Source organism: Patiria miniata, unplaced genomic scaffold, assembly GCF_015706575.1.
Source record: "Patiria miniata isolate m_02_andy unplaced genomic scaffold, ASM1570657v1 HiC_scaffold_3, whole genome shotgun sequence".
Classification (NCBI taxonomy): Eukaryota; Metazoa; Echinodermata; class Asteroidea; order Valvatida; family Asterinidae; genus Patiria; species Patiria miniata.
In genome coordinates, this window is record NW_024037069.1 from 13,573,574 (window position 1) to 13,600,934 (window position 27,361).

Genomic DNA, 27,361 nt, shown 5'->3' on the forward strand with positions numbered 1-27,361 from the left:
TGAATAAAGAGGTCCACAGCATGCAGGAAGCGTGAACGCTTTGTGGACTTGCACACGTCCACACTACATTTCCCCTCTCTGGAAAACAGGTTTAGAAGCATTTTTGGGTTAGGTTTATCCATCGCAAAATGAAGAGAACACTCAAGGACATGATAAAAAACATTGGATTGAATTGGTGTTCACAGTAGGAGTAAATTAGCTTTTTTCTCCATTTTTGTCTTAACTACACATATACAAAATAATGTCCACAGGAAGGTAAAGTTGCGCGCATATGCAGTGTGAACTTGACTCGCTAGCTCTCATAAACACACCGTAGGTATACAGCATCTTCTGCTCTTCTTGCATAGAGTCTGTAGGCTCTGTGTACTAACAAGAAACGGCATCTTCTACCACCTCAGAGAGCCCCTGGTTTGTGAGTGAATAGCGGGAAGTACGCATGACTTATTGTATTTTGAATGCACACCAAGCCATAGCGTCTTTGTGTTAATTAGCATCAGGTATTGTCAGAAATGCGTTCCAATGTATTCCCCAGTAGTCTCACCATCTGTCCCTTTCTTACTATTGTCAGTGTTATAATCCTTCCTTTCCTTTCTGTCCTTACAGATCAGCGGTGATTATACATGGGACCAGACTGCAAGTACGCCAACCCTCAAAAATATCAATTTGGATATCCCAGTTGGTAAGTGACTTTATACTTACAAACTCTCTAGGTTATATCGTATTTGTTCAACTGTGAATGCGAAACAAATTTGATGTCATTAAAGAGTTGAATTGAGTTCGACTTTTGTGAATTCACAACATAAAACCTTGCCTGGAAATTTTCAATGCGTTCCTTTTCACGTTGTTTTTGAACCCTCCTTAGCCACAGATCTTTGTGGAGTGGAGATATGAGTTGGCATGCTGATTTGATGCTTGTACGCAGGGTCGTTTCCAACCATGTTGTAATCTTTTAGATTCTTTAAGGAAGTTTGAGGAGTACATGAATGATGACTCCACAGAGACATCATAAAGTATTGTTACGAACCCAGAATGTTTGATTATGGAAATCTAGCGCCCTCTGGATTCACTCTGTCCATGAAGTACACAATCTTCTTGTTGTCTTTTGCTAGCTGTTCCCTTATTTTACCCATTTATCGTAATTGCCAACTTGCACTTTTATTCCCAGGGTCTCTTACCAAGCACAGCGCATATGATGCAGTGCCACGCTCGCTACTGCATGCATTATTCATGTAACAATGTACATGTGCATGACTGACCACACCTCCCTTCGCCCCAGCGAGCTGAGTTCCTTTCCCCATAGCATGCGTGCTTTGGCGTTCTCCGAGAGAATGCTCAGCGGCACGGAGCGTTTCTCTCCCCCGTGTGTTACCCATGAACACTAACTGGAGTTCTCGGTCCAGTTTTCTAGTCCCGTACTTAGCTCGAGGGAATGGAATGTTACCCTTGCGTGGTCGCGTAGCAGGGCGTGGTAAGACGTCCTGCGGTGTCAATAACCTGTGACACAGTAACCTTGTCACTCACTCCATCAAGGTTGCTCGAGATGTTGTGTAAACACTTTTGCACTCTGATCTAACTATTTGCACACATCTCTCTCTGTATTTGCACACTTCTCTCTCCATGTTTTCCCTCATGTAAATGCACACGTTTCTAGTCTCTTGCACTAGGCACTCTTAGTAAATCATGTGACTAGTCATGTGACCCTTAGACATGGAAGATTACTATTGGTTAATTCCTAAATCAGTGCTCATGCATTATTTAATCCCGAGACTTCTACTGCCTATAAATACCGGAGGTTTTCCTCACTTTTGGCAGTGCGGCGAACCCCGCAACCATTGTAGTGCGAACGAACTCTAAACCCAAAGTTGTGCGGCGAACTTATATGTTGCGCGGTAACTCGTGTGATGTGCGACGAACTCGACTCTGACAGACCGATTGTTGTGCGACTCTAGTCACTACGAAGCATCGGCCTCCCTCGGTGGTTGAGGTGCGGTGAAGTAATAGTGCAATCACTAGTACTAGTGTTATTATGAAGCATCCTTCTCCTAGATCCCTCGAGGAGTGTGTAGAAGCTGGTGAAATAGTAATACACTAGTCCCAATGGTGCTGTGCGGTTTCGAATGGCCATTGGACTGCTAGTCTTAGCTTGAACATGTTGTGCGGTTGTCTGGTGTTCTAGCCCAGCCAGAGCTAGTTCATCCCCGTCACCACAGCGGACCGCTCCCGCTGTGGCCAGCCGGCTCCCCGTAGCCATTCCCCCCCTAGTTCAGCTATGCTAGCCCGGTCTTGTCATAAACACTATCCTTGGTGCATAGAGCCTCGATTGACCTTGGATACCCGATACGCCACATGCACACTTTGGTTCGAACTGTAGTGCGGCCTGGCACACTTGCTGGCCCCGTCCAGTTGCTGTTGCCTCCCCGGTCACCGTAGCGGACCGCTCCCGCTTCGGTCTGACCGTCGATAACCCGTACCGTGCCGGTGCCCACTCAGTTCGTATTGGTTGACATGGTTTTGCCATAGTACATAGTACATGCATAGACTTTGTAGACACCAACCTGTTATCTCCATAACGCTACCAAAGACTACCAAAAGGAGAAACCCTATAGGTTGATGAAATCTAAAAAGTTATGTAAAGTGAAGAGATGAATAAATCAGTGTATTGACATGTGTGACTGTCACCCCAAAGCTCTGTTTCCCTCCAACTTATTGAATTATTGTTGACTCTAATAAATGTTTCATGAACTGCTATTAGGGAACGCAACAGTATATAACTTGAACAGCTTGTCATCAACCCGTTAACATTTCACATAATACATACATGTACCATGATAGAACAATTAGCCCCCTGACAACAAACAATGTCTTGCTTTGTTTCTTGTTACAGGCAAGTTGACTATGGTAGTGGGTCAGGTAGGATCAGGCAAGTCTTCCTTACTGTCTGCTATCCTGGGAGAGATGACCACAGTCTCAGGAAGAGTCCAATGGAACAGGTAACATGCTGGTCTGTATGGGCAACAGGTGTGAACAGGTGTCCCTAATGGAATACACGTGTGGACAGGTGTCCTTGATAGAATACAGGTGTGGACAGGTGTGGACTGGTGTCCTTAATGGAATACAGGTGTGGACAGGTGTCCTTAATGGAATACAGGTGTGGACAGGTGTCCTTAATGGAGTACAGGTGTGGACAGGTGTCCTTAATGGAATACAGGTGTGAACAGGTGTCCTTAATGGAATACAGGTGTGGACAGGTGTCCTTAATGGAATACAGGTGTGGACAGGTGTCCTTTATGGAATACAGGTGTGGACAGGTGTCCTTAATGGAATACAGGTGTGGACAGGTGTCCTTAATGGAATACAGGTGTTTGAAACTAGGTGGCCTTCTTCTCATGCATTCTACTTGTACTTTTCAGAAAATAGGCGAAAAATGTATAGGTCTGTCGTCATTGTGTTAAATGTGTTAATGGTGTGTATGTCTATGTCCATAATGTTTCATATGTCCATTGACTCCTGCTGTCGGCCATGTGTTGTGTCCTTTGGGAAGCCACTTTACCCCTACTTGCCATTTTACCTAAAATGATTAGGATTTTTATATTATTTACATAACATTTATTTAGATAACATTGATTTAAAATAGCCTTCCCAACTCTATCAGTATGCACCATGAAATAGACAGTCGACCAAAAAGAATTAAAGATTCAATTTTGTTTGAAGACAATTTCACATGATTGCACTTGAAAATACAAGCAAGCTGTGTTCATTTCCTGTTCTTTCAAAATTGTTTCCATCATATGCATTATTTCAGGCAGTATGATTCCGTCGCTTATGGAGCACAGAAGGCCTGGCTGTTAAACGCTTCCCTCAAAGAGAACATTCTTTTTGGAAACAAACTTGAAGAAGACAGGTACTGAATTTCAATACCACATTTTAAGAGCTTCACGTTTTCATGTGTCATTTGTTTGTTTTAATTCTTCTGATAATGAAACCAAGGATTCTTCAAACATGCACAAGCAGTGTAGCTCAGAAGATTGAAAAACGTAGTTAAGTCAGTGAAGAAATGTTCAGTTTTAGAGGTGGGAGGAAACCTGAAGGATAATCCAGGAAAACCCACAGAATCAGGTAGGGAGTGAAAAACCTAATCCACATGACGGCCTGGGCAGGGCGAGAACACAGATCAAAGAGATGGAAGGCGAGAAAAGTACCGCTGCGCCAACCTAGCTGACTCCCTTGTTGCTAACAGATGGTTGAATATACAGGATGCATTTCAGTTCTGGGCACTGTGGCTTCATGAGATGACAGTGCAAGCTCCTTTTCCTTCTTTCCTGTCCAGGTACAAGAAGGTCATTGCTGCCTGCTCCCTGCAGCCAGATATTGACATCCTCCCAGGAGGAGATGAAACAGAGATTGGTGAGAAGGGAATCAATCTGAGTGGAGGACAGAAGCAACGAGTCAGCGTGGGTCGCACCATGTACAGCCACAACAATGTCGTCATTCTGGTGAGTCTGCAATCCTTGTTAGGATCCAAATGGATACCCATGTACCTGTTACCTAATGGAAAATGACAGGTAACGAGTTCCATCACAAGTCCATCATAAGTGAATCATCACAAACCATTCACGAATGACAGTGGGTGAACAGTAACAAAAGAATGCCTTTGTCAAAGCTCATTTAATGAATAGCTTGTGTATGACTTGAATTGGAACTTTGGGCCTTTTGATGGACTTCAGGGACTTGTGATGGACTGAGCACATCCCTGCTGTCTTAGGGACAGTGTGCCTTCCTGAGAGAGACACCTGTTTTAATTCTAGGCTTATGTTTTGAGTGTAAGCTTGCGCCACCTAAGTAAAAGCTTTTAATATTGGTTGTCGGACAATCGTCTTTTCCATGTGTTTTTTTTCAGGACGATCCCTTGTCCGCCTTGGACATGCACGTTGGCAGTCATCTCTTCAAGGAAGGCATTGAGGACTACTTGATGAGGAAGAGTAAACGTACAGTCGTCTTGGTTACTCATCAGTTGCAGTATGCTGACAAGGCTGATAAGGTCTGGATATATTGCCTCTTAAGGCCTCATCGTACTTCATGTTAATGCAAATGCCAAGCACTTCTCGACTGACTTGAATTTCTTCAATTTGTGAAAATTCACACTGCGTATAGTTGCCATTATGTTCCGAATTTGCTTTGCATTCACGTAATTTCATTGGGAACTGAATAGCATATCACGAAGCGGTTGAATTTTGCCTCGATTGAAATTTGTTCATTTTTTTCACAATATCTCATCATGAATACTTTCTGTGATGTCATAAATTTGCTCAAATTCACATTTCGATTTAGTATGTTGGGCCTTTAGAAGGGACAGAAATGGTCGTTGCTTGTCAGAAATTTTCGAATTTTTTTTGTTACATTCAGGCTAAATCACATTTTTTTTTCACTCAGAAAAAAAAAATACATTTGAGGGTTTACATTGATTAAGTTTTACGTCATTTCCCAAAAAAATTAAGACAAAAACTGTTTTTCTTCATTTTTGGGGTCTGGTTTTTCTGTGGTTTTGGGTTTAATATTTTAAGTGGATATCCCCTTTCAGTTTGCATATAAATTTCATAAAGCAATATCCCTGCAAGGCTCTACCTATTGTTTTTTTTCCATTTACTTACAGATTGTGTACATGAAAGACGGTGTGATCCGTCACCAGGGAATGCTAGAAGACATTCGAGAGGAGAACCCAGAGCTTGTAGCCAACTGGTCAGCCACGGCCAATGAAGCCGAGGAATCAGAATCAGAAGGTGAAGACGTAAAAGAAGAGAGAGCCAAGCTGGTCCGTCAAGTCTCCACTATCATGGAGGAAAAGAAGAAGGCAGAGCTAGCCAGAGGTAGGGTCATGTCAACAGCTGGCTGTAACACACAGGTGTCTGTGGCAGGGTTCCTACAGTCATGGAAAAACCTGGAAAAAGCATCATGGAAATTACGGAAAGGTCATGGAATCCTGCACTACAAAATGAGACAGAACTGGGCACAGGCTCTAACCGCTTTCAGGTTCGGCCTGACTCTAGAACACCAGTTAGTTCCGAGACAAAAACAAGCATTGTTTTGCTTAAGTGGAACTAAAACCTGTTCCTGTACCGAGTCCTTACCAGCTTTAATCCCAGTTCCCCGGATCTTTATTTTTGTCAGCGGATTCGACACAAGCTGGTCGTCTGGTTGAGAAGGAAGAACGAGCTGAAGGCTCTGTCTCCTGGCGAGTCTATCTGGTCTACATCAAACACCTGGGCTTTGGGGTCTTCTTTCTTCAACTCCTACTGCTTCTGGGCAAGAACGGCCTGGGTGTGGGCACCAACTACTGGCTGGCGGGGTGGTCAGAACATGGGAATAATCTCAACACATCCCTGAATGGATCAGAGGTAAATATTAAAAAAATATTGACCCCATTGAGTGTTTAATAATAAAAGTAATATCCCAAGGCGAATAATAATATACAAAAGGTATTCCGAAATATTGACCCATAAAGTGGTATAGTAAAAATAATATATCCCAAGGTGAATAACACCAAACAAAGGTAAATAATGACAAAATATTGACCCATCGAGTAGTGTAGTAAAAAATATAACCCAAGGTGAATAATACTGTAGCAGAATTACCAAATTACCCCGGACGGTTTGTTCCCCGGTGGTCACCCAGCAGGTGTGGTACCTCCTTCAAGAGACCTAAGACCGGTGGAGTAGGCCTGTTGAGCGGAAATGTACCGCCTAATGCACAGGGCTAATAACTGGACCCTCAGTAAACCTCCTCGGGGACAGACATGACACAGGACAAGAGTAAAAGGGACAAGGAAATAAATGATGATGTGACCTCCTTTAATTATCACTCAATAACTGCTGCTTGAACCTCCCAGTTATCGATTAAATAGTACCCTCAATAATTAACTGATTACAAGCAAACAAATAAATGAATGAGTGCCTCTGATCCGCCTAGCGCTAGCGGTGCCGCCTCCCAGCGATTGACGCGCCTCCTAGTTTGGATCCTCCCGTTGTAGCCTCGAGGCTACGAGTGCCTCCCCCTAGGGTTTCCAAAGGTAAGTTAACTCCCTTCCCCTAGTACACGGACCAGAAACTAATCCCTAGTTTCCTTATCAGCATCCCACCGCAGTCCCACTCAAGTATTCTTAACAGTGGCCCACGCTCGAATTGAGGTAGCGCACACTGTAGCCTCCAATACCTGAGCTCAGCACTCAGCTCCACACGTCCGTTCCCCGACGATGTCTGAACACGCACTGCCGCTCGCGCGCTGATTGTGTGCAACTAGCGCAGTAGCGCTCTAGCGCCCTCTGTAGTTAGACTCTGATTTCTTGCTCGCGCTTGCTTGCGCTCGCATCGCATAGCAAATCTCGCTCATTTGCGTTACAAAGCCTCCTGATTGCTTTGACCGTCCCGGTCAAAAAGCTAAATAACAAACTAAGCAAATGAGTAAATTACATTATCTGGTGAGGTTCAAGGTATACATACTGGCGCATCAACTAAATTACACAAGCGCCTCCAAATTTAAGACATTGAGTGGACAACACCTCAAGCGCCTCTAAACCGGACGCCTCTTCTTTAATTTAATCAAAATGAGGTGAAGTCCCTTTATGAAAACTTAACAAACCTTTAGATAAATACAAAACGTAACAACTTTTAGATAAATACAAAACGTAACAACTTTTAGATAAATACGATAAATACAAAACGTAACAACTTTTAGATAAATGCAAAACTTTTAGAAACTTTTGATGAATAGAAACTTTATAAAACGCTAGATAACTTTTAAGCAACTGAAACTCAAAGTAGAAACTCTAGAAGGTGCCGCTCTGGAAGTCATGCTCGAATTCCACTTGGTATACTCGATGCTGCCGGATCTCTTCGACTTTCTTCCCGTCTGTGTCGTAGCGGATGGTTGTGGTGTTCTCGACGACCTTCTTGACTTTTCCCTTCATGGCTGGCAGCTGTATGGGTTTGGCCGGCACCACTTCCGGTGGGGACGTCGCCTCTACCTCCGGAGATTCTCCATCTGTAGCCTCGTTGACCTTCATCATGGCCAACCTTCCACGTGGCTTCCCGCCTCCAGCTCGTACGAAGGGCCGTGGCGCCTCCTTAGCCTCCCCAAAGACCGACATTGGAGACGGTGACAACGAGATCTCTGCTGGCAACTGGGCTGGAGCACGAACGGATAGATCCAGTGGAGCATTACCCTCAGCTTGGCTAGCAGACGACACAGTCGCTGACGGGGCCTGGCGGTGTTTGGCTTTGCTCCTGTCAACGGACGGCGTTTCCTTTGTCGTCTCCTCCTCCTTTTCGCGAGGTCGGCTGCTGCTCCCTGCACTCCTGCTCCGAGAGCGATTCCTTCGCTCCCCCTCGAGCATCTCCCACGCCTCACTCCAGGACGCACAATCTCCAAGATCCCTCCGGGATAGCTTTAGTCTAAGCGTCTTCCTCGGCTGCGCCATCCGTTCCGCCTCTGTCTCAAGCACAATCCCATCCACCTCATCCAGATGCTCCGGGTGTTCCTTGCTGTAGTGGCGTCTAAGATTGTCCTTCCTGTTGGATCGGACTGAACAACGGCGGCACCAGGCAAACAGGGATTTCGCCGCGTGCTCTGTCCGAACGTGGCGAGCTAGACTTGGCCTCTGTTGGTAAGTGCGGTCACACTGTTTGCACTTAAACTCCTGCGGTGGCTTTTGCCCGTCCATTTTTGTCTCTGAGTTCCAAAAGAAATAAAAGAACAAAACATCAAATTAATTATTTGATCACTATATATTGAGGACACACGGACAACACACATTGTTCCCGCAGAGGTTTATCTATAGCGAGAGGGCAGTCGCCTCTGCCTCGGCGGATTCCTCCTCACGGGCTCATGATTGGTCTGGGTTCCCCGGCCAACATCCTCGTCGTGCTCCAAGGCTTCGGTGTCCTCATCTTGTTGCAGTTGCTGGAGGAGTTCCTCACCCAGCACGTCTCTCTTCTCATCTGGCGAGGGATCGATCTCACAGTCGGGTGACACATCTGGTTCAGGCTCTATAACACTGGCGGGTGGAATCTCTGATTCAGACTGAGCTGGTTGGTCCTGGTAACGCCTCCTAGGTGAGGGTACTAGTTGTGGTGGCGGCACCTGCCACGCCTCCAATACCTTACCCTGATACTCCTTCAGTCGGTCTGAATGCACTACCTGCATTCGCCCCCGTGGTTTTCTCTGTATCCTAAACGTCACATCCGAAAGTTTCTTGATCACTAGGAAAGGCCCTTTCCACCGGCTCACCAACTTGGGTGATACCCCTTTCTTCTTAGAGGGGTCGTACAGCCAGACGAATGTTCCCTCCCTGTGCCTTGCATCCTCTGCTCGTCTATCGTACGTGCGCTTTTGATGCCTCGCACTCAACCTGAGTTCTTGCCTGGCTCGGTCATGAGCCACTTGCATGCGATGCCTCAATTCCTCTCCATAGTCTGTGTTAGGTTCATCTCCCCTCAAAGGTGGTGTCTCCGTCGTCAAGTCTATCGGCAACGCAACCTCCCGTCCGAGCATAAGCATATTCGGGGTCTCTCCCGTGGACTCCTGAGGAACTGACCTATAGGCGAATGTAGCAAATGGCAACTGTTCGTCCCAGTCCCTCTGGCCTTGGCTCGTATCAAGCATCATTGACACTGTGGTTATCAGTGTACGGTTAAATCTCTCGATTAACCCATCGGATTTGGGGTTATACGCCACTGTCCGGGTCTTTCTTATCCCAAGGATCTTGCACATATCGGAAAAGATAGCAGACTCAAAGTTACGCCCCTGGTCGGAGTGCAACTCCCGAGGTACCCCATACCGGCATACAAAGTTTGTCACAAAAGCTTTAGCCACGGTGGTAGCTTGGCCATCGGGGAGGGCATAGGCCTCCATCCATTTGGAGAAATAATCTCCAACGACGAGCACCCACTTGTTACCCTCTGTTGACACTGGTAGCGGTTCAACAAGATCAAGGGCCACTCTTTCCATGGGAGCCTCAACCTGATATTGCCGTAGAGGCGCCCGCCTCTTTTTGGGAGGCGACTTCCGTTTGGCACAAATGTCACACTTGCGACAACAGGCTCTCATGTCTGCTGCCATACCACACCAGTAAAACCGGGTCTTTAGCCTAGCTAGTGTACGGCTTACACCGAAATGGCCTCCGCTTTTTCCTCCATGTAATTCCTCTAGTATCGCCTCACGAAATTCGAAGGGTAGGATCACTTGCCATTTAATTTCCTGACCATCATTGGATTCCCAACGCCTACTCAATACCGAGTGACGCATCTCTAGTTGGTCCCATTGTGACCAGTAGACCTTAGCTGTTCCTGCTCTTGAGGAAACCTCGCTCCAATCCGGGCGACAACCAGACTCCTCTTTTGCCTCTATTACCCAACTGATCGTTGGATCCCTCAATTGGCCCTCACGCAATTCTCCCATGGTAATTTGAGGCTCAAATTCGGTTATTCTTGTTGTCACATGCTCAGATGCCTCAACCTCTTTGTGCGGGAGGCATTTCTCCAGTCCACTGTCAGTTATTGAACCCTCGGTTCTCACTCCCTCGGTCATATCCTTCTCATCCAATACGGGGTTCTGAGGTTCCTCATCCGAGCATCCGCATTGTTTGCACGGCTGGCGGGAGAGAGCGTCGGCATTGCCGTGTCTCTTTCCAGGTCTGTGAACAATCTCATAGTTATACTCCCCCAAGACCTCCAACCAGCGAGCTACTTGGCCCTCAGGATTCTTAAAGGTAACTAGCCAGCGCAGCGCCGCATGATCCGTCCAAATCAATATCCGCCGCCCATACTGCTTGTAGTGTTTCAGGTACACAATGATCGCCAGCAGCTCTCTCCTAGTTACGCAATAGTTCCTCTCAGCTCTATTGAGCGTCCGGCTGCCGTACGCGATAACACGCTCTTGTCCTTCCTGTACTTGCGAAAGTACAGCTCCTATTCCGATGCCGCTCGCATCGGTGTCCAATACAAATTGCCCCTTTGGCTCAGGGTACGCCAGAATGGATGCCTCCTGTAGGTGTTGCTTTAATGTCTCAAAGGCATCTTGGCAGTCATCACACCAGACGAATGGTCGTGCCTTCTCCGTAAGCTTGTGCAGTGGACGGGCCATATCCGCGAATCCTTTGATGAACCTTCTATAGTATAAGGCTAACCCCACAAAACTCCTCACACCTCTGACATCCGTCGGGGTCTTCCATGATTTGACTGCCTCCACCTTCTCAGGGTCCGTTGATACCCCATTGGAGGAAACGACATGTCCCGGATATTTTACTTCCCGCCTGAAGAGATGGCATTTCTTAGGCTTCAGTTTGAGCCTCGCCGCACGGAATCTTCGCAGAAGCTCCCGCAACCGACTAATCTCCTCCTGTACAGTTTTACCGTAGACAACTACATCGTCCAGATACACCAGTAATGTTTCCCACTGTAGGCCTGATACTAACCTCTCCATTAGCCTCTCAAATGTGGCGGGGGCATTGCACAGACCGAAGGGCATAACCCCCCAGCTGTACAATCCCCCGGGCACAACGAAGGCAGACTTGCGTTTTGCGTCCTCATCTAGCTCCACCTGCCAGTACCCAGCGGCCAAATCAAGCGTGGAGAACCATCTGGCCCTGGCAAGTGCGTCCAACGTGTCATTGATCCTGGGTACTGGATAGGTATCTTTCACGGTCTCGGCATTTAGCCTCCTATAGTCCACGCAGAAGCGTTGGGTACCGTCTTTCTTTCGCACTAAGACCACATACGATGCCCAGGGGCTATCTGATGGCTGAATGATGCCTCTTGCAAGCAAATCGCTTACTTGTTTGTCAATTTCTTTTTGATGGCAGGCCGGCTGACGCCTCGGTCTCTCCCTAATAGGGTGGGCGTTGCCTGTATCGATACTGTGTTTAACCAATCCTGTCCTCCCAATATCATCGTCACCTGTAGAAAATACGTCAGCATAATCGATAAGTAGCTGAGCAATGGCGGCGTGATGACTCGGCTCCATCTCCTTAGTCGCCCGAATAAACAAATCCTGGAGGTGGGCCGGAACTTGAACTTCTTTCTGAGCGCCTCTATCAGTTTGGTGTGACCCCTCGATATCCTCATCGTCTACAGGTGTTAAATGACCTGCCGTCAACCCACATCGGAGGACACACTTCTGCCGTCCTGGGTTAAGTACCCTCAAGGCGACTGTGTCCTCTTCAGTGTTAACCAGAGTCCTGCCTAGTATTAGTCCCTTCTTCTCTAACTCTCCACCGCCCCTTACTGGCTCCACAATGCCCGCACTGTAAGCCTCCAATGGCGTGGACATTCTTCCGGGAACTATGGTCTCGTGTCCGGGTGGTATAGTAGTGGTCTGTGAGACAATAATCCTAGCGCAGAACGAGTCTCCAAATCGGCTGGTACATTTCAGAGGCTCTCCATTGAGTATCAACTCACGCCTCTTGAAATCCAACTTCCCTCCCGTCGGGAGCAAAAAGTCCATCCCAAGTATTCCTTGAATCCCTACTTTGGCGAACACTACTCGAACGGGATAAGTTGTCCTCCCAACCCGTACTTCAACCTGCGCTACGCCTAGAGTCTCGAGAGGTTTCCCGTCTGCTTGGAGTACCCTCACACCCTGGTCCTCCAGCTTTGGTCTCCTCTCAGGTGGTATCTTGTAGTAAATCTCAGCAGAAATGATTGTGTCTGTTGTTCCAGTGTCAACCAGCATCCGAAACCTTAGTGATCGAACTTCTCCTTCAACAAATAATCCATCTTTGGCTGACACTAGAGGCGAGGAAATCCTCCTCTCTGTAGTTACTGTGGGAGTACCTAGTCCTGTTTTGTGGTTACTTGTTGACCCTGTGGCACATCCAGCCCCTCCTTGGGTCCCAGGACGGGCTGTGACTCGTTTCCCTGCTGTATTTTGTTCCTTTTTGTTGGGCAGTCCCGTGCAAAGTGCCCTCGCCCTTTGCAGCTGAAACATGTGTCGTTCATCGTTGCTTGACGCTTTGGCCATGGATGGTAAATCCTCGTGTCAGGCTTCCTCTTTGTTGATGTAGCCTCAGGCTGCGATGGTGGTCCTCTGGAGGACAGCCCCTTGTCAACTAGGTTTTCTACTGTGTCACGAACCTGCTCTTCCAAATCATTCATCCTGCACGCTTTCCTTTGGAACTCACTGAGACCTGACCTCCGCTCCTCCATTCGTTCGAAATTTTCTGTAGCCAAGGCTGCCCTAATTGCTTCCTCCAAAGTTGTCGGGTTGGCTCTAAAGATGCCTTCGCGAATCGACTGGCTAGCAATCGCGTCGGAAAAGTGGCCCCTCGCGAGGCGGTCCTTACCAGTTTCTGAAAACTCGGGGTACGCCATTGCCGTCAATTCACTGATGGCCTTTTACCATCCTCCTTGCGATTAAGAAGCACCTTAAGTGCTGGACCCTGGAGGCTTGCCGCAAGAAATGCCGATGCCTCCTCATCCGTCCAAGCGTTTGCAATTTTGCAAGCTTCAAAGTGCTCTACGTAATCCTTCCATGCCTCCTTCCCTTTGTATCGGTCTGGTACAATCCGAGGCCGTGCAAGCCCTCTTGTGAATGTGTCCTCCACTGTTTGTTTTCCTTTTTGAGCTGTATCCTCAGTAGTCTCCTTTGATTGCACAGGAGGCTCCTTGGTCTCCCTTTTGGTATCCTCTATAATTTCTTTTGGAGCTGTCTCCTGGGCAGGAGGCTCCATTGTAAAACGTTTGGTACCCTCCGCTAATACAGTAGATTGTGCCTGAGGCGTCCACGTCCTATTCTTTTTCAGTATCCCTGTCGGAGGCGTCCAAATGCCTCCCAAGGCACTCATTTCCGGAATTCCAAGGGACAAATCCACAGGCTCTAGACACTCTGAACTTGCCTTGAGTTCGCCTTTTGTTGAGTCACCTTCTTTTGTGTGTTGTTGTCCATCACCGAAGGGTAGCCTTCCTGGCGGTCCTCCTGTGTTCAGTTTGGCTATTTCCTCTTGTAGCCTCGCGATCTCCATCTCCTGTAAGCTTTAGCTCGAGCTATTCATTCCTGTGGAGTGATCGCTGTAATTCGTCCTCTTTTCCCTGCATCTCCATCCGCAGGTAATGTACTTCGTCCTCATAGTCAGCAACATCATGACTTGAGGCTCCTGACGCCTCTTTGGTGTCCTCCTTGTCCATAATTGAGGCTACGTTGGTTGTCCCCGAATGTACTGATTTATAGGTGAATTTAGGTCCAATGTGAAGTCGAGTGCATTTATCACCATTTATCACCATTTGTAGCGGAATTACCAAATTACCCCGGACGATTTGTTCCCCGGTGGTCACCCAGCAGGTGTGGTACCTCCTTCAAGAGACCTAAGACCGGTGGAGTAGGCCTGTTGAGCGGAAATGTACCGCCTAATGCACAGGGCTAATAACTGGACCCTCAGTAAACCTCCTCGGGGACAGACATGACACAGGACAAGAGTAAATGGGACAAGGAAATAAATGATGATGTGACCTCCTTTAATTATCACTCAATAACTGCTGCTTGAACCTCCCAGTTATCGATTAAATAGTACCCTCAATAATTAACTGATTACAAGCAAATAAATAAATGAATGAGTGCCTCTGATCCACCTAGCGCTAGCAGTGCAGCCTCCCAGCGATTGACGCGCCTCCTAGTTTGGATCCTCCCGTTGTAGCCTCGAGGCTACGAGTGCCTCCCCCTACGGTTTCCAAAGGTAAGTTAACTCCCTTCCCCTAGTACACGGACCAGAAACTAATCCCTAGTTTCCTTATCAGCATCCCCCCGCAGTCCCACTCAAGTATTCTTAACAGTGGCCCACGCTCGAATTGAGGTAGCGCACACTGTAGCCTCCAATACCTGATCTCAGCACTCAGCTCCACACGTCCGTTCCCCGACGATGTCTGAACACGCACTGCCGCTCGCGCGCTGATTGTGTGCAACTAGCGCAGTAGCGCTCTAGCGCCCTCTGTAGTTAGACTCTGATTTCTTGCTCGCGCTTGCTTGCGCTCGCATTGCATAGCAAATCTCGCTCATTTGCGTTACAATACCAATCAAAGGTAAATAATACCGATATATGGACCTATCAAGTGGTATAGTAAAAATGTTATATCCCAAGGTGAATAATGCCAGACTGAAGTAAATAATACCGAAATAATAACCCACCGAGTAATATCCAAAGTGAGTAATAACGAACACAAGGTAGATAATAGCAAATTGTTGCCTGCATCAAGTATTATAGTTGAACTAGTTACCCAAAGTTATTTGGTGAACATATTATCTCCTGAGGCAAAGCCGAGGGAACGTTGAATGTTTCACAGATCACTGATGAGCGAGGCCGTTTTTTTGCACTATAAATTTAAGCAGTCAGATTTTTAGTCAGTCAGTCAGGGAGTCAGTCTGTCAGTCGGGGAGTCAGTCAGTTGGGGAGTCAGTCAGCCGGTCCAAGTCAGTCGGTCAGTTGATCAGTCGGGGAGACAGCCAGTCGGTCAGTCAGGTCAATCAGGTCAGCAGGTCAGTCATTCAGAAGAAGATAGGCTAGTCTTTCGGGTTCATTGAATATTGTCGGATTTTGATTGAAGCTCTTCAATCAAGTTAACTATCTCTTGTGCCATTTTAGGATGCTTTACTTGGCTATTACCTGGGTGGCTATGCAGGCCTGTCTGTAGGCAGTATCCTAGTTGAAGCTGGTTCCTTCACGCTGATCTACATTGGATCTCTCTTTGCAGCAAAGAAGCTTCATAACAGCATGCTCAATACCGTCATGAGTGCACCGCTTAGGTAAGAAATGTGTTTTGGGCCCAGTTGAGATCCTAATTTTTTTTAATTAAAAAAAAATCTTTAATGGTGGGTGTTGGTTCAGATTTGCATTCACTTTACTTCTTTGAGTTTTGCAATGAAGAAAGCAAAAAAGAAAAACAAACTAATTATTACAAAGAAAATCAACAATCCCTTTTTTTCTGTGATCTTCAAATCCACCAAGTAGTTTTTGAGATGGGAATGTAGTGGCCAGCCACGCAGCTTGATACTCGTTGAAAGTTAAGTACAAATGATGGGTTTTGGGTTTCCCGCATAGCAACGTTTTTTAGAGAATTCAGGAAGCCTTCTAGCAAACATTCTAGTGGCATTTCAGGTTGATCATTCTTTTCCATGTCGATATCTGCATACATTGTATTTTTGTCCGTTGCACAGGATTGTTTTAACTTTTTGTATGGATTAGGTTTGAAACATGTCGTTATAAATTCTTGTATTTATTTGTTTCCAATTTGATATGCCAGGTTCTTTGACACTACCCCAATTGGGCGAATTCTCAATCGGTTCTCCTCTGACATGTCGGTCATTGACTCGGTAATGTATCCCACAATACTCTGTGATTGTAGCACGTTTCTGACGTTCTTGTGTCCTTTTCTGATGTTTTCATTCCATTTTTTTCTGATGTCTTTGTTTTTATTTACTGATGTTCTCGTTTTTTAATGTTTTCGTATTTTTTTTCCTGATGTTTTGGTTTCATTTTCTGATCTTTCTTTTCATTTCCCAAGCAACTTGGACCGACTCTGAATGGTTTCTTGATTTTTTCGATGAGCTGCCTAGTGGCTGTGCTGGTGGACGCTATCGTGACCTGGTATTTCATCGTCGCGTTGATCCCCATCGTGTGCTTTTACCTCCTACTGGTGAAAGTCTTTATTACAACATCCAGGTAAAATTTGAAATTTTTAAATAAAATTTCAAAATAGTGTTTATGTCCTCGAGAATACTTTACAGCAATTGCCTTTTTTCTTTTGAAACATCAAGGTTATTTTTATTTTCTTAATTTGTATATTTATTTTGTACTTTTGGGGTAGGTGTAGGGGTAGGCTGTTAAAAATTGTTCATGACATTTAAGTGTTTAAGCAACCTTCCCAGAAGGATGATAGAAACAAAGTCATGATATAGTATTTGTGTTCACAAGCAGGATACTTTACTGCAATTGCCTCTTTTTCATTTGAAGGCCAGCTCCTTTTAAAAGCTAAAGCAAGTTTTTGGATTTAGCAGTATCATTCTTAGCAGTATGTGCAATTGTTACAATTTGTGTGCATGTTCCAGGTACTTGAATGAAATGTAAACACAGTTTGTCAAAAACCTTAAAGTGAAATCATTAGGTTAAGTTAATCATTTTAATTAGATTAAAGATTAAAGATCGTTGAAGGTCATCATGTGTCATGTGTGTGTCATCTTTTTCATTTCTGCAGGGAGTTGCAGCGTCTTGACAGCATCAATAAGTCTCCAGTCTATGCACACTTCTCTGAATCTCTGGGAGGATTGTCAACCATCAGAGCCTACAGGTGAGGCATCGTTAGGCAGTTTAGGAAATTATAAGCTCTTGTTTGCGTACATGCTCGGGTTGGACTTTTATACCATCGCAGAGGAGTGTCATGGTGTAGTGGTTAAGAGCACCGGACTCGTGCTCTGGTGTTTCAGAGGCAACAGCGGCGTGGGTTTCGAGCCCGGGCCCGGACACTTGTGCCCTTGAGTAAGGCACTTAACAATTATTGCTTCGTCCTTCGGATGGGACGTAAAGCCAGAGGTCCCGTGTGTTGTGTAATGCAATGCATGTAAAAGAACCCAGTAACACTTATCGCTAAGAGAAGGGCTTTGCCCCGGTGTTTCTGGCCTCCTGGTTATTAATTTATAATTATATTTGTTGGTGCAGAATTAGTCATTTAAAACAAGGAACAGTAAATTTAAATGCAAATGAGACGGTGATTTCTGTTTTAATAGACAGTTTACATGCTTTAAATCAATGTGTCACATTTCTGTGAAATGTCATGTCTGAAAAGAATTCTACTGAATAAATGATTTACTGAATATTATTGTCTCTTAAATAATAACAGGCAGCAGCATCGCTTCCAGAAACTCATCATTCAAAAGATTGAGTTGAGTAACCTGACTTTCCTGTACATGAACACAGGGAACAGGTGGTTGGGGAGCAGACTGGTGAGTGAAATCCCTGGTTTGACCTTTTTTTGAGATTTAAACAACGACATCAATATCTGGGCAATTGACAACCTCACGCCTAATTACATTCAAATCACCTTTTACTCAAGATGTTAAAATTTCGAATTCAATCAATTAAAAATAGCAGTGGATATTCCAGATTTTGTTTCTTCAAATTCCTGCAAAACAGTAAATTGAACACTTCAATTTTCAATTCCTGTAGGTAATGTCAATCTGTTCAACCTCGATGATCCTGTTGTAAAATTATCCTTTATCTTATCGAGGTATATCATTCACAAAAGTGAAACAGAATGAAATAGTGAACACTCTAACCCATTCTGAAATTATGTCGGCCCTATTATGACAGGACCTGATTGGAGCAGCCATCGTGTTATTTGCCGGCCTTGCAACCATGATCTCGGCCCTCGCAGGTGGCCTCCAGCCTAGCTTGGTGGGACTAGCAATAACATACGCTCTCAGTGTAAGTCAGAAATTGATCACAAGTCGGTCAAAAGTCTATCGTAGGTCAATTTGCTAGTCTGGTCATAAGTAACAGGTGATTAAGAATAACAAATGAAATCCAACCTTGCTGAGACTACAACCTGTTCTCCCATTGTAAGTCAGTCCAATAGTTGTTTCCATCACAAGTGACTCTCAAGTCAGTTCTTAAGTCCCATCATAAGAAAATCACAAGGCCGTCACAAGTAAATCACAACTTCATTACAAGTCTTGTCACAGTAAATCACAAGTCATTTCAAGGTTTCAGTCGCAATTAAATCTCAAATCGATTCAGAAGTCACAATGTCGTCACATGTCCATTACACGTTCCTTAATGCTCTTAGCGTAAGTCAGTGTTGGAGCCGAGCCAAACTCCTGTCACAGGTAAATCACAAGTCCATTCGCAAGTCCATCACAATCCCTCACAAATAAATCACTAGTCAATTCGCAGTTCTAGTCACAAGGACATCACAAGGCATTTCACAAGCCAGTCACAAGTAACAGGGGATTACCAAGAACAAGGGAATGCTTTTGGGCACTTGTTAATTTTGCGGTCATTTGACATGCAGATTTCGAGCCAGTTGAACTGGGTGATCCGATTGTCAGCTGAGATGGAGATGCAGATGAATGCCATGGAACGAGTGGAGTACTACAAGTCTGTCAAGAAAGAGGAGTATGACGGTGAGTGGACAAATGATGACAAATGGCAGTGACATTACAGTGACAAGTGACTGTGACAAATAACTGTCGAGATATGACAATTATTGAGTGACATGTGTGACAATGATATCTCACAATTATTGAGTGATGTAAATTTCCTTCAGTGGAAGCATATTTGTGAAAAGTGACACATTCAGCCTGACAAGTGACAAGAAATGACAAATGACATTTGTTCAGACACTTATTGATCCTTAATGAAGTGGACCAGCTCCCACGTCAATTAAGGGGGAAGGAAGGAGGAACGGTCCTCTATTTAAAGCGGATGAGTGTTCTAACAAAATATACAATTATGATGATGATGTGACGACTGTGATTTCCTAACTACAATACATTTATTCTTACATTACAACACTTCAAGCATTAAGCCTGTGTACACAATAAAATGTCAAAATAAATACAAAGTGTGTGTCAAAGTTCAACACATGTCTGTAAAGGTATATACGCTACACATCAAAGTACAAACCTAAAATGCAACGAATCATGTCTCAACTCTCATCCCGAAAATACACAATTTCCCTTACAAAATGAAGATAAAACAGAGCAATACTCACAGGGAATCTTCTATGAAATTGACCTACCACAGTGATATATCTCAGGAGCATGGCAGGAGCCATGCTCACTACAAAAACGAGAGAATTTTCCAGACAAAATATATGTTGGTCTTCTCTGTTCGAAGCCCACAGGAGAAAACTTGTTACAAGTTGCCTTTGCGCGGGAAGCACAAAGGTCACACTATGCAAATCACCTTGCCTTACTTTGGACGAACAACAACTGAGGGCACACTTGGTCTCCCTACAGGTTCCCTACTTTAAGACCACGCGACCCGAGTGGTCCCAAATAGCAGAAATACAAGGGCAACCTGAAAATGATCATATAAAATTCCCATTAATTAAGTGATCTACAATAATAACACCTTTTACATATTTCAATGCAGTACATTAAATTACAACAGGTTCAGTGTGATAATACTGCATAAAATTTATAGACATGTGGCAACCCTTTAAAGGTAAAGGAAAATACCATGTACATATACGTACTGAAAGCACACTGACTAGACATTAAACCATCAGAAATGTCTTTAAATAGAAACTGACATACAGTATACATGGATACGGTATTCCATAAAAACCCTTTCCAAATCAGCTCAAAATCATGTAAAGGATCACATTCCAATACAAAACCTATCTTGCAATTTTCCACATGTCAAGATCTCTATACAGTTAAGCACAAAGCCGACCAACCAATCTCCATGAGAAAACTGATACATTGTAATACAATGAGGTCAACCATGGTTGAACTTAAGAATAATACATGGTTGGAATCACTTGTCTGTACACTACAGAGCATCCTTTACCATACACTTTACATGTACATTAAAAATGTGGTTTCAGGTCATGTCAAAAACTCTGAACATGGTTTCTTACACACAAGACTTGGTGTAAAATCAATATAGTTACATAACAAACAGTCATGAAATCCAAATCACATTAACATGGATCTTATTAAAGTTTGAGCTACATGTATATTCGAACAATTGGATCTAAATTGGCAGGCAAAACAGAAGGTTCATACTCAAGGTTAAGATATGGAGAACACAAAACAAGTGGGTGGCAATACACTCTCTTGCTTGGAAAGCAAGAAGGCAAACTATATTCTCAATCATTAAAACAATTCAGTGCATCCCAAGATAGACTGCATGATGATGAAAAGTCTCCACCCACACTGCGTGAACTAAAAGTTGGACAACTCAACCAACTACAACAACCCACATCAGGCTAGGAAACATAATAATTACATCCACACAAGTACAGCTAAACTTGAAGGAGCAACACCCGTCACTAATAGTACTTAGGGCAACAATCGGAATAGGGAATTTCCAATGTACATATACACACATTTCCACACAAAATGGTCCTGTAAACGGCAGACTGCATGGTGAAAGTGTCAGACAACAAAATCTCACTCAAAAGGCTATATAAAAATATCCCATAAATCGGTGAGTACAAATAGTTGGAATACACCAAACTACAAAATTGCTGACAAAATATTCCACTTAGCAGCTACACTAAAATTAGGAACCTACAATCCCGTCACTAAACGTTCTTTAAGGGAACAAATTGGAAATGCACGAAAAGAAATACAAATTCCTATCCAATATAAAATCAATGAAAGAGAAATATATGAAAATGCCACCAAATGTCTTTGTCAACCAACCTAAGTCAGGAAAACCTGAACAAATGAATCTGCCTAATCATGAAAATATGAACATCCAAAAGTCACTATACAATGCACTATATATGCTCTACATTATACACAATTATGAAAGGCATGTAATAGTTGTACAACAATTTGTACAACAGACAATCTCATCCAAAAATATGAATGATTACAAGTTTCCAAAAATTTGAAAAATACACCACAAAACTTTATACATAAGCAATGGAAATGAGTCAACATACAGTGCGGATTACATCCCGTCTCTTCATCGAAAGCAAAACACCAATATTATTACCATGGAGGGACAGCTTGAGCTGACACCAGCAACACATTTCCAACTACAAAGCATTATGTTTGGCATGGATAAATACAAGTACATGTGCATTAAGTAATGGTGTTTGGCCACAGACCCCGAATGTGAGGTACTGTGATCCAGTCAACAGTCACCACTATTGCCAACATACAGAAATAAAATGCAATACCCGAATACAAGGAACAGTTCCCTACTTTTTCTTGGGCTTTGCCATCTGGCGAACCAAGTGAGTGAAAAGTACTCAAGCTAACATGGAGGCTATCACTAAAAACATTCACAGTAGGAGAAACACAAACTACTGCCCTATTCAAGTAATGAAGTAATAGATAAGAGTCCATAGTGCTTTTGAAAAACCCAATACCAACTAAACATTTACACACCCTGATGCTAAAAAAATGCTTTCAAAAGGGTAGTATAGGCAGCGTCAGAAGCTCTTATCTTAGAGCTCCTGTGTGGTCTTTGACAATTACAGCTACATGAACACATACTGGCAATAGACATAGCTGTAGCTTTAAACACCTGTTATTGACATTTGTAGCTTAACAAACACCTGTTACCTCATTTTGTGTTTTGGTACAGGTGTAATTGAGCCACGCCATGATTGGCCAGATCAGGGTGAGATTGTCTACAAGGGTGTCTCAGCCCGATATGCATCAGATCTTGATCCTGTGCTCCATGGTATTGATATCCACTTCAAGGCAGGAGAAAAGGTACCCTGACAGGATTGTTGAGGTTGTTTTTCCACCACCATGCAGTGACCAATGTTAATTTTTCTTCCAATGGAACTTTAAAGTAAATAGTAAAGTCTGTCATGAGTCAATGTGACCCATCAGGTCGGCGTTTATCTCCGGTTTTAATTGCATGAAATGACTTATAATATTTCTATTCCCCCTTTATGGGATGCTAGTCTATTGCAGGTTACTCCCCAGCTAATGCCAGTGCCCATTAATACTCCTGGGTGGAGAGAGGCAAGTGGGGATGAAGTGGCTTGCCCAAGGACACAACAAATGGTCAGCAGCTGGATTTGAACCCCTGACCCTCTGATCATGAGTTACAAACCCTAACCACTAGGTCACACTCCTCAAAAATGTTGATTAAATGTGGCTGCAATGGAACATGCTTTTCCAAAACCTTTTGAAAGATCTGGGATGGTACGATTTACGAAAGTATTGGACATTTTTCAATAAAAGCACAAACTTTTCAATACATGTTTCATTTTGTGCCTGAGCAAGCATAGAGCTGAAAGTTTGATTTTCTGTGTGTTTAGATCGGGATTTGTGGTCGGACTGGAAGCGGTAAATCATCGCTGACCCTGACCCTCTTTAGGATCATCCAGACATTTAAAGGTCAGTCCAACAGTCCTATAATCATGAAATATTGCATACCTGGTGTCAGGGCATTACATTTATGCAAATGTTACACTAAGGGAATAAATGTGTGCTCCGGAGGTTTTTATCACTCTGTTTAATACCGCTTAGAGTCTGGGTGCTGATAATTATCAGATGAACAGCACCCAGACTCTTAAGCGGTATTAAACAGAGTGATAAATACTGACTGAGCACATATTTATTCCCATTCATAAATACCTTTTCGGTAAAAAAATATCAAATAATTCATTCAAAAAATCCTGATTTTGTTCAACAAGTTCACTTCATGCTTTTTATAACATCCCTCTAGCACAATAATGGAGTTTTCAGCTGGCGAGTAAGATGTAAACAACCCTTTTAAGGAGATTGACGCCCGCGTAGAACGCACCTGGGGCGTTGCGTTTTGAATTTAGAACTATAAAATTCGGACTCACTGGTAGTGTTGCGCATGCCTACGTGAGGATTGTGAACGTTCAACCAATGAAACAGTAAGAGGCACTGGAGTTTTAGGAGTCCACATTTTATTGCGACACTGGAAAAGTGTTTAAGACCAGCTAGCCATGCCTTTATCATCCGTTTAAGACCGGCCCCGTGACGGGCTCTCGACCAATAGGAATAGCTAAACTGTCTGAGGTATTTACGAATGTCCATTAATGCAGGGCTCTACAAATCAGAGGTAATACTGCTACGCTACGTATGCATGCAGGGATCTGCCAAAAAAAATTGGGAAATTCTTGCCAAAGTGTTTTTAATGTTAATTGCATTCTCCACGCTTTCCAACAAATTCTATTTTTTTTCTCTTTACCACTTTTCAAGTTGTATGTTTTTTTAAGCAAAGAATTCCTTTTTCGTAGGTGAACAAATCTTGTACTGCTAAAAAAAATAGCAGTTTAGAAAGGAATCTATTTTCAAGCTGAAATTTGAAAATAGCATCGGGAAATGCATCTTTAAAATTGTTTTAAACATTGCCCGTGAACAGGTCTTTATTATAAGATGGAACATCAACAGTTCTTTAAATTAAAGAATTCATTTCTGGCCTTGACAGGGCAAATCTTGATTGATGGAGTGAACATTGCCCATCTGCCGTTGGTGGAAGTCAGACGTCGTCTGGCCATCATTCCACAGGACCCTGTACTCTTCACTGGAACTATCAGGTAAAAAAGTTACCCTAAAAACTGAAGTTTGGCTCATGCTGTTTGTTTTGTAAAAGGGCACTGGGTCAGAAAAAGGTTAACATTGTGTATCAGGGAGCATTGGTCTTGAACACACCAATTTTAAATGTTTGTTAATATTCAGCCTCCTACAGTTTACAATCCATATTTCACTGTTTGCATAATTCAGAAGACTTTATTAAGAAGAAATAATTTCAACTCAAAATGCTTTCCTCCTTTAAAGAGTAAAAACTGCTGACTTCCTGTCAAATAGAACAAAATAAAAACAATGTGTTTGTATGAATGTCAAGTTTTCCCATAATGCACTGCAGATAAAGCAAAAACAAATTACTTGTTGTTAGACGATTTGTATTTTTAAATTTAAGATTGTATTCTTGTTTCCAAGGTTTAACCTTGATGCTCAGGGCGAGCATGAAGATGATGCGTTATGGGAAGCCCTGGAGATTGCGCAACTGAAAGATGTGGTGTCTGAGCTCGACCTCAAACTGGGTAAGATTGACTTGATTTTAATTTCACTCCTTGAATTCCCCATTATTTTTCTGAGCTGTTTTTACTGGAAATAATTGAACGCTGATTCCCTCAGCCGGGTTTCTACCCTTACGGTACCCATTTATACTCCTGGGTAAAGAAAGGCAATTGGAATAAAGTGTCTTGCCCAAGAACACAAGTACTAAGCTCACCATCATCCTAATCTCTCCTGAATTCCTTTCTTCCCAGATTGACCGATGGTCCTTGACTAAACTTGCTCCATTGTGACTCTAGCCCATCCATGGTATTCAATGCAAACGACACTTATGGGTTGTTTCCTTTTTTCCCTAGATGCCATGGTAACGGAGGGAGGTGAGAATTTCAGCGTGGGTCAGAGGCAGCTGTTTTGCTTGGCTCGTGCCTTCTTGAGGAAGACTCGCATCCTGGTCATGGATGAGGCAACCGCCTCCATCGACTTGGAAACGGTCAGTTCTTGCATCCTCTCTGGGTTGGCAATACATTCAACTTTTGTTACTGGACTTCTTAAAACAAACTTGATCCTGTCCTCTTATTGGGTGCTATTCTACAAGACAATCTTTTAAATTTTTGACAGCTCCATTAAAATGTCATAGCTTTGGCACTTTTTCCTCCTAGGATGCCATTCTTCAAGACGTTGTAGCCTGTGCCTTCAAGGAGAGGACTGTACTCACCATAGCTGTAAGTAACATACCCATCTCTGCCAAAACAGAAAAATGTCTTCGCACTACAAAATAACCAGGCGTAAGAAATTGAAATTCACCTTTCTGTTGAAGCCTTCCAGTCGCACAGCCACAATATCCGTGGTAATATTTTTCAGTTTCAGGCTTTCAGTGTTACCTTCTAAAACTTATTTCCATCTTTTGCAGCATCGTGTGCAAACCATCCTGGACTCAGACCACATCTTGGTTCTGAATGAGGGCAGAATTGCAGAATATGACACGCCACAGAATCTACTAGCCCAGGAAGATAGTATCTTTGCTTCCCTGGTGAAAGCCGGAACTTAAGAAGGTGGTCTGCATTGTGAAGATGGTCCTCAAGACATTGGTCATCGCTTTAGCGCTAACACTTTCTTAGTTGTAGAAATTAAGGACGGATAACACATTTTGCACTTTGTATGCTGCAGAGGACTGTGTTCAGGGTATCAAATTCTGAAAATAATCAATTTGGAGATGTGTGCTTTAATTTGGAGAAGACCAAATAATGTTTCAATTTCTTGCCGATGGTTTAGACTTATCCAACAATCAAAGAAGTCATTATTGAGATGGTAATATGAAAGAAAAGTTTATATTACTCTTTTCATGTTAAAAAGCTATGTTATATTACGTTTTTTTCATGGTGTTCAAAAGCGCATGACTTGTGCACAGGCCGTACGCATATACTTGGTGCTTCTTCAACCAAATGGGTTTTTAAAAAAAATTATATGCGCACCTCCAATTAAGAATCAAGTTGCTATAGTTTCTTTGAACGTAACAAAAGTATCGATGAGTATTCCTAAATTTGTCTGAGCTTCTTGTGGGGCACACAGCTAACCCAAACCTTTTTCTTTATATTCATCGATGAATTGGACAAATTGATGTAAAAGGTCTGCTCAAGGACACAAGCTTCACAGTCGTTTGAAACACTTTGATGTCTCATAAGAACACAATGTGTAGCGAGGCTCTGGACTGCCAAAAGGTTTTTATTTAGGGGAAAAGCAGCTAATGAATATAAAAATCAATTTTAGTTTTGTTGGTAGCAGTAGTGATGTTTCTAAAACACAACTAGAGGTATATGTCTGTTTAAGAACAGAACGTAGGGCTTTACTGCATTATGATTTTTTTATGAGTTTATGTTTTTTGGGGCGATGTGCAGGCTTTTAAATGATAATTGCATTAAATGCATTTAATGTCAAAGTTAGCTGCTAGCAACAAAAATATAAAAGTATAAACATTTATTAATAATCAGTTGATGACATCGTCATTTTGAAATTTGCATACTTGCAACATTACCTACCTTCCTACCAAGTTTCATGACGCCCGAACCTACCTTTATGTGTTTTTAAAAACCATGTTATTGATGTCATCATGATGACATACATTTTTACATTGTCCAAATATATATGACCTAATAAGTCTATTACGAAAAGAATGTTGAGGTTAGCATGTTGCGTTTGTGAGATACGGCTATGAACAAAATGTCTAAAATCCATACAAAATCATATGATGACGTCATCATGACGTCACCATGGGCGCCGCGAGGGGGGGCAAGGGGGGGCACTTGCCCCCCCCCCTCCCCCCTGGAAAAGCCAAAAAAAAACAAAAACAAAAGAAGAAAAAAAAGAAGAAAAAAAAAAGAGTCGCGAAGACAAAGTGGTGTAAATTTAATGAGTTTGGGGGGACAAAATGTCCCTGCCCCCCTCTAAAACTGATAAATCGAGAATGTGTTGAGAAATACAAGCATTTTTTGGCAAATATTTTTTTGCCCCCCTCTAGGAAAAATCCTGGCGACGCCCATGGACGTCACCACAATTTTTATCTATTAACATCCCGGTATGTGTTCATACAGAGTTTCAACCCAACCTTGTACTTCTGTAGATAAAGGCCATTGAAAAATGC

The 27,361-nt window shown here is 43.4% G+C and overlaps 1 protein-coding gene across 2 annotated transcripts in view; it reads left to right on the forward strand.

The window, feature by feature from the left end:
- Positions 1-27,001, forward strand: part of LOC119737374 (ATP-binding cassette sub-family C member 8-like) — a 37,586-nt gene extending 10,585 nt beyond the window's left edge. For both annotated transcript variants that reach the window (XM_038211685.1, XM_038211686.1), the window contains 21 exons: positions 604-679; positions 2,885-2,990; positions 3,803-3,901; positions 4,328-4,493; positions 4,898-5,038; positions 5,651-5,864; positions 6,166-6,392; positions 15,620-15,780; positions 16,278-16,347; positions 16,539-16,696; positions 17,229-17,321; positions 17,871-17,973; positions 18,341-18,454; positions 19,041-19,152; positions 22,301-22,431; positions 22,989-23,067; positions 24,134-24,242; positions 24,646-24,749; positions 25,080-25,213; positions 25,383-25,445; positions 25,634-27,001. In XM_038211685.1, coding sequence (XP_038067613.1) covers positions 604-679; positions 2,885-2,990; positions 3,803-3,901; positions 4,328-4,493; positions 4,898-5,038; positions 5,651-5,864; positions 6,166-6,392; positions 15,620-15,780; positions 16,278-16,347; positions 16,539-16,696; positions 17,229-17,321; positions 17,871-17,973; positions 18,341-18,454; positions 19,041-19,152; positions 22,301-22,431; positions 22,989-23,067; positions 24,134-24,242; positions 24,646-24,749; positions 25,080-25,213; positions 25,383-25,445; positions 25,634-25,771 — 2,598 coding nt within the window. In that variant the 3' untranslated portion in view covers positions 25,772-27,001. The remainder of the gene's footprint in view (positions 1-603; positions 680-2,884; positions 2,991-3,802; positions 3,902-4,327; positions 4,494-4,897; positions 5,039-5,650; positions 5,865-6,165; positions 6,393-15,619; positions 15,781-16,277; positions 16,348-16,538; positions 16,697-17,228; positions 17,322-17,870; positions 17,974-18,340; positions 18,455-19,040; positions 19,153-22,300; positions 22,432-22,988; positions 23,068-24,133; positions 24,243-24,645; positions 24,750-25,079; positions 25,214-25,382; positions 25,446-25,633) is intronic.
- The last annotated feature ends 360 nt before the right edge of the window (positions 27,002-27,361 follow it).